The sequence below is a fragment of the Miniopterus schreibersii genome (assembly GCF_964146895.1).
Source record: "Miniopterus schreibersii genome assembly, chromosome: 18".
In the NCBI taxonomy this organism is placed as follows: Eukaryota; Metazoa; Chordata; class Mammalia; order Chiroptera; family Miniopteridae; genus Miniopterus; species Miniopterus schreibersii.
Window position 1 is genome coordinate 8,160,332 of NC_138121.1, and position 7,150 is coordinate 8,167,481.

Here is a 7,150-nt window from a genome sequence, read left to right on the forward strand (position 1 = left end):
GGCTAAAAGATGCACCAGGGAGCTCAGGCAGGATTCACATCGCAGCAGAGATGCAAGTTCAGACACACACAGAGCAGCGGCCTGACACCCAGAAGAAGAGACTGAGGTCTGGACACCAAACAAGGCTGAGTGAGACCTGGGTGACAGCCTCTGAGAGGACACTTGGATCCCCACCTGCTGAGAAAAACCCGAGACCAGAGGCCAGGATGAAGCTGGGTGAGCCCCCATCATTGTCCGTGACCCCCTCCCACAGCCTCCACCCGCAGCCCCTGAAACTGTCCCCTCATCTGTCCATCCTTCCCTAACACAGACTTGACTGTGGGTTGCACGCTGGTGCTGCTGCTGCTGACCGCGGTGCTGAGCGGGGCAGGAGCCGTTCCTGTCCCTGAGCCCCTCAGGATGCTCCCGGGTGCAAGGGGCTGCCACATGGCCCAGTTCAAGTCTCTGTCCCCACAAGAGATGAAGGCCTTCAAGAGGGCCAAGGACGCCTTGGTGAGTGTCCCCACTGCCCCACCTGCTGTGGGCTAGCCTCCCCCCTCCCTCCGTGGGTCACAGGGCTCCATGTGGCTCAAGGTGGACCTGGACCCTCCTTGTCTGGCTAAGGTCCAGCCTTGCCACAGGGCTCTGTCCCGCTCTGGCTGCAGGGCGCTGACTCGGGTTCTTCTGCATGGGAGAAGCCTCTGCCATCCTTTGGGGGTTAAGGCCCTGCTCCTGTGTTAGCCCCCCTCCAATCCCACTGCAGAGGTCAAGCTGCAGCCCAGGCTGTGGCTGACCTGTGCCCTTGCCGTCCAGGAGGAGGCGCTCCTGCTGAAGAGCTGGAGCTGCAGCGCCCGCCCCTTCCCCAGGACCCGGGACCTGAGGCAGCTGCAGGTGAGTTGGGAGAGTCAGGCCCAGCCCTGCCCTCACCTGGGCCGGCTCCTCTGGCTCTGAGGTGGCCCCTTTGCCGCCTCTTCTCACTGGCCCTGTCTCTCTGTCCCCCCAGCAGGCCCCTGGCCTCCTCCCCTGGCCTGCCCACATTGGCCTTCCCTGTCCCCTCTCTCCTGACCTTGCCCTTCACCTGCTCCCTCCTGGGTCCTCCTCACCTGACCCTCCTCACCTGTCCTCTCACGTGCAGCTCTCACCTGTCCCTGTGTCCCCTCCTCAGGTGTGGGAGCGCCCTGTGGCCTTGGAGGCTGAGCTGGACCTCACACTGGAGGTCCTGGCGACTGTGGCTAACTCGACCCTGGGGGACATCCTGGACCAGCCCCTTCACATGCTGCGCCACATCCACTCCCATCTGCAGGCCTGTGTGAGTGCCCTGGGCTCCCTCCCAGGCCATGTCTGTGGGCTCCCACCACCCATATGTCCCCCTCTGCCCCTGGCCCTCCTCACACGCCCTCCTCTGCCCACAGCTCCCAGCTCAGCCCAGAGCAGGCGCCAGGCCCCGGGGCCACCTCCGCCACTGGCTCCACCGCCTCCAGGAGGCTCGGGACAAGGTGAGTGCCCAGGGAGTGACCAGTGTCTGGGGACCACCGGGAGCCCCGATGATGGACAGACACCGACCTGTACCTGTCCCTTCCTCTCACAGGAGTCCCGTGGCTGCCTTGAAGCCTCTGTCACATTCAACCTGTTCCGCCTCCTCACCCGTGACCTGAAATGTGTTGCTGATGGAGACCTGTGTGTCTGACCCGAGACCCGCCTGCACCTGTCCCAGCGACTTAGATTTTATTTATGCATCCCCGACTCTTCTTAATTTATTGCCACCCAACCACTACTTATTTATTTATGTGTGTGAATTATCAAACTCACAGAAGATAAAATATTTATTTTTTTACAATTTTTGTAAAAATTGTTCAAATAAATAAGAAAAATATGTTTTCTCTGCTGTGGCATGTGTGTTTGTGTGGATTAGTTTTCTCTTGTTGCCAAAACAAGGTATTGCAAACCTAGCCTCTCAAAACCGTACAGGTTTACATCCAGCCAGCACGGCTCAGTGGTTCAGCGTCGACCCATGAACCAAGAGGTCCCAGGGTCAGGGCACATGCGTGGGTTTCGGGCTCCATCCCCAGCAGGGGCCTGCAGGAGTCAGCTGGTCAATGACTCTCATCATTGGTGTTTCTCTCTCTCTCTCCCTCCCCCTTTCTCTCTCTAAAATCAATGAAAACACACACAGACATACACACACACGTGTCAGTATCCACAGCTATGGGTCCCCCAGGACTGAATTCCAAGTGTGCTCAGTGAGACTGTTATAGTGAGGCCCCGGGACAGAAGAATTCACCCCCAAGTTCAGTCTAGCCGCTGGCAGAATTCTATTCCCTGCAGTTGTCACCCAGGTCCCCGTTTCCCACGGGCAGGGAGTGTCTATCCGTAGCTCCTGCCAGCCTCTTTCTGTCCCCTGCATCTCAGAGCCAGCAGCTGTGTGTCAAATACTTCTTGTACCCGGAATCCCTCTGACTTCTCCTTCCACCACATTTCTTTCCTTCCTCCAGCTGGAGAAAGTTCTCTGCTTTTAAGGACTTATGTGTTTAGACTGGGCCCACTAGGATATTCCAGGACAATCTCTTTTAACACCTATAATGCTTAGTTACATCTGCAATATCCTTTTGCCGTGTCACACAAGATATTCACTGGTTCCAGGGACTGGGCTGGGCATCTTGGCACCATTATTTGTTCCTCCACAGTATGTGTGTGATTGTGTCCGTGTGTGGCTTCTTCGAGGGGATGTGAGTAGATCACTTAGATGCATTGTTATATGTAAGTAACATGAAATAAACTTGCCTTAATAACATTTATAATTGCACATAGTGAGAAGTCTGGATAGCAGGGTCCTTTTAAAGCTGTGTTGTTTAATGTGCTCCACAGGCCACATGTAGCTGGCACTTGAAATGTAGCCAGTGCAAGTTGGGCTGTGCTCTAGGTATAAAATATACCCTAGAATTTGAAAAAAATTTATTAAAAATTCTTTAGATGGTGCCTGCCAAGTTTCTCTGCCGTAAGATGACTCTTTTTCTCTTTACAATAAATGTGTAGAGAGACTTTGAGACTATGCAAATACCTGTTACTTCTCAAACTTTGACCCACTCATTTTAGCGTCCATTGATGGTGTTTGCCTGACTGTTAATATTATGTCAGTTATCAAATAATTTCATCATTCTTTTTACATTTATTCATTAGCATTCTACTCTCAGGAAGAGCTTTGCTTCCCTCCTTCATTTATGTCTTTACCAATTGATTTATAACAACATGGACCACTGAATTCTTATTTTATTCAGTGGATTATAATTCTTTGCTAGAATTTCTGTTGATGCTCAAATTGTCCCAGACCAGGCCGATGGGAGCCCTTTCAAGATGGCTCCTAAGCCCTTTCAGTGTGTGCCCATCACCCTCTGAGCCCCTCCTTGCTTTCTGGACTAAGACGATCCAGGCTCATCTTGTACTTTCCCTGCCTCAGCTTCATAACCAGCCTTTTTGCCAAGGAGCTCTGGTTCTATTTAGATTATGGTGTTTAATACCATAAGTTCAATGGATGCGTGTCTCTCACATCAGTGTTTCTCTCTCTCGCTCTCTGTCTCTCTTCTCCTCCTTCCCTCCCTTCCACTCTCTCTAAAAGCCAATGGAAAAAATTTCCTTCAGTGAAGATTAACAAACACAAACAAACACCATGATCTGGGTGCTAGGTGGGCTAATTGCTACAGGGATGTTGTTGCTTCTACACCCTCTCAATGGACAAAGCTAGGAAATAGATGGATGGATGTACAGAATTTTTATTCACTGTAAAAAAGTAAAATGCCACTACTAATAATTTTTATGTTGATTATATATTAAGTGATAATATTTTGGGTATATTGGGTCAAATAAAGTATATGTAAAATAATTCCACATATTTCTTTTTACTTGTTAAATGTGGCTACTAGAAAATTTAAAATTCCATATGTGGCTCACATGATATTTACATTTGAACAATGCTTGTTTAGAGGGCATGATGTCATAGTGGATCTAGGTGCTTTGCATCTGACTGATCCTCCATCCTCAGTGTATTAGCGCCGTCTCCACTCATGACCATGGCATGGCTGCCACAGCTCCAGCCATCACATAATCATCCAATTGTCCACAAAGGAGTGGCAGGGACTCCAGCTAGCTGTCTCTGATTTTTTCTCCTCTCCTTCTCTTACTTGGAGAACCCCTGACTTGTAAATGGATCCAACAGTGCGCCACTAAATCAGCATTTTCCAACCATCCTTGCACCTGTGGCACTAAGTTCTGGCCAGTGCATAGGAGTGAAAGAGATCTGGGTCCCTTGTTAGTTGTTTCTTTGAAGGTCATGGCAATGCCCCCCTTGCCACCTTTCTCCTGTCCTACTGAATGGCAGAGGTAAGAGCAGCCAGCTTACTTTGCCTTCACTTTTCTAGGGCATTTTCAGTGGATATAGAATCTTGTTTTGACAGCTTTCTTTCTTCTTTCAGTGCATTGAATTCAGTCCCCTCCGTCTGGAGCTCCCTCCATGTTGGGTTTCCTCCTCTCAATTTCCAACTACTCTGGCAGCCCCAAGCTTTGGTATCTGATACCTCGAGTCAATAACTGCTTTTCTGCTTGAGTTCAAGCTGTCCCTTGCCACATGGATAGAGGTCTGTCCCAGAGGAAAAGCCATATAAACTTAGTCTCACACCGTATTCTGTTCTTTAAAAGGTGGAATTCCCTCCAGTTTCTGCCTGCTTCTGGTTGCTCTCCAGTATCTTCAAATACAGGGTGTTCCAAAAAATGTATATACAGTACACTGTAACAGCTGATAGCTCAATTTTGAAAGTGAAATGTAGTTTAATAAACACAGCCTTTATAATAATTTAAAGTGTATGTATACATTTTTTGGCACACCCTATAATTCGGTTTTCTTTCTTTCTTTTTTTTTAAATGTACCTTTATTGATTTCAGAGAGCGGAAAGGAGAGGGAGAGAGAGAGACAGAAACATCAATGATGAGAGAGTCATTGATAGAGCCCGCAACCCGGGCATGTGCCCTGACCGGGAATCGAACCCTGATCACCTGAATCCCAGGTTGACGCTCAAACTGCTGAGCCACGCCTGGCTGGGCCATAATTGGGTTTTCAAAAACATTTTCCCCAGAGTTGGTAATTGTTATCCATGGGGAGGTAGCCAGCACCCTCTCACCTGTCTTACCTTTCTCTGTCTTCTGTTCACCCTCAGGTGAGTGATTCTCACTAGGGGTCTCCCGGCGTTGCAGTCAGATGTCAGCTGGGACTTGATTGAGCTGAAAGCCTGACAGAGTGGCACTCAGGGAAGGGCCATCTACCAAAAAGTCGGGGGAGCATGTCAGTGTTGAACTATCAGCTGGCAGCTTCATTGCAGGCCACACATGCTTCCTGTGGGTGTGTGTCTTTGTGCACACCCACATCCATGTCAGAATCAATGGGTGTGTGCCCACCACAGCACTGTCACAGGTAGGGGTCGATCTGGCATGACCACCCTGCTGTCTCCCCATCCCACCCCCGTCCTCTGTGGACGTGGACCCAAACACACAGATGGCAGACAAGGACAACGTGATAAGGGCTATATTGCAGAAAAGGCAGGGTGGGAAGGGGGGCAGGCAGAAAGCTCTCTTGCTTTGGGATTGGGGCCTTCAGCAGGCCCCAGGGACAAGGCCAGGTGAGGGGCCCATCATTCTGTAGGGGCTGAGATGAGGAACCTCTAAGGCATCAGTAGCATCTGCAACAGAATAAAAAATTATCACCAGGAAGTGCCAGAAACTCAGGGATCCAGGGTGTTGGGGGGGGGCTCTAGAAACGTGAGATGAGGTGGGGGGCTGGGCTCCAACTTCAGGAGCTAGGAGTCCTGGCCTGGGATTTTGGGGCTGGGGGCTCTTGGGGCTCCTGGGGGCAGTGGGCAGGGGGGGTGGTTTGGGAGCATCCAAGCCAGAGTCTGTGAGCTTGGATACCTGAGTGCAGGGTGGGCTCAGAGGCCTCCAAATTGGGTTTGGGGCTCCAGAACCTTCCCAGGGACCTTAGGACTGGTTTGGGGTTGAGGCTGTCTTAGAGGGTGTAGGTGGGTAGGGAGCATAGGGCTAGATAGGGTGTCCCTCGAATTGGGTCTGGGGTCGAGGTCTGGGTCAGATGTAGAGGCCTGGGAGGCCTGGGGAAGCTCTGGGATCTGATGATTTGGGGAGGAGGTGGGACTGCCTTAGGGGGGGCTCCAAGGTGAGGGAGGGGATGGCTCAGCATCCCCAGGCTAGGCTGGGCAACTGCGGAGTTAGTGGCCCTCCCTGGGGAGCGCAGCTGTGGGTAGGCAGGTGGGGGAGTGGGACAGGAAGGTGGGGGGGGGGATGGGGTGAGCTTCTGAGTGTGGGAATCCCAGAACTGGGCCTGAGAGATCCAAGGGGCATGGGCTTAGGGGAGCGGTGCAGGTGAGAAGGGGGACCTCCAGGACTGGGCCCAGGGACTCAGGGCTCTGGACAAGCCTGAGGCCTGGACGGTGGGGCTGGGGCCTGGGCTGGGCCCTGAGCTCTGGCCACGGATGTGGGCACGGGCGGGCAGGAGGGCACCTGCAGTAGAGGGAGGAGATGGCGTTGGACCAGTGGCCGAAGATGCCCCGGCGGTACTCCTCAAGGCGCGGGTAGGCACCAGCGGTGAACTTGTGAGTCTTGCCGGCCTTGCCGCGGCGGGACCACACGGTGAGCTCGCAGCGCGGGGCCACCACCAGGGAGGAGATGACATTCCTCCAGCCAGGGGGCAGGAAGGGCAGGTCCGTGCCGGGCTCTATGGACAGCTCGGCGCCTCCACAGCAGTTCTCGTAATAGGGGTCGCTCTTGTCGTAGACCTTGGCGCAGGTCCGTGTCCCATCGGGGTTCTTGAGGTCAGCGGCTGCGGGACAGGCGCCTCGGACGCCGGGGATGGCCACCAGGGCCAGGGCCAGCAGCAGTGGGCACAGCGGGGACATCGTGACACTGCGGAGCGGCCACACTGCGGGGCCGCGCCCCTGTGCGCTTTTATGCTCCTGACCCGTGGGAAGGGACAAGCTGCGAGATTAGGCCTCGGCAGGGAAGGGGAGGGCGACCCCTCCCGGGAGCGGGGACAACTTCCTGGCCCACGTGGCAAACGCACGACCCAGAAATACAAGGTGCACATATTTGTGTGCAACGGAACAGCTGAAGTTTTTAT

General features: G+C 53.1%; 2 protein-coding genes across 2 annotated transcripts; one reads left to right on the forward strand and one right to left on the reverse strand.

Moving 5' to 3' along the window:
- Positions 1–206: 206 nt before the first annotated feature.
- LOC308548033 (interferon lambda-3-like) lies at positions 207–1,666 on the forward strand (the record flags this gene model as incomplete). Its single annotated transcript, XM_081119049.1, has 6 exons — positions 207–216; positions 311–492; positions 793–870; positions 1,145–1,288; positions 1,392–1,475; positions 1,568–1,666. 6 exons carry the CDS (start codon positions 207–209, stop codon positions 1,664–1,666), a joined length of 597 nt encoding a protein of 198 aa, XP_080975175.1.
- A 3,998-nt stretch (positions 1,667–5,664) lies between these two features.
- On the reverse strand, positions 5,665–6,929 carry LOC308547895 (syncollin-like; the record flags this gene model as incomplete). The annotated part of the gene is made up of 2 exons (XM_081118828.1): positions 5,665–5,702; positions 6,535–6,929. 2 exons carry the CDS (start codon positions 6,927–6,929, stop codon positions 5,693–5,695), a joined length of 405 nt encoding a protein of 134 aa, XP_080974954.1. The 3' UTR covers positions 5,665–5,692.
- Positions 6,930–7,150: the final 221 nt, after the last annotated feature.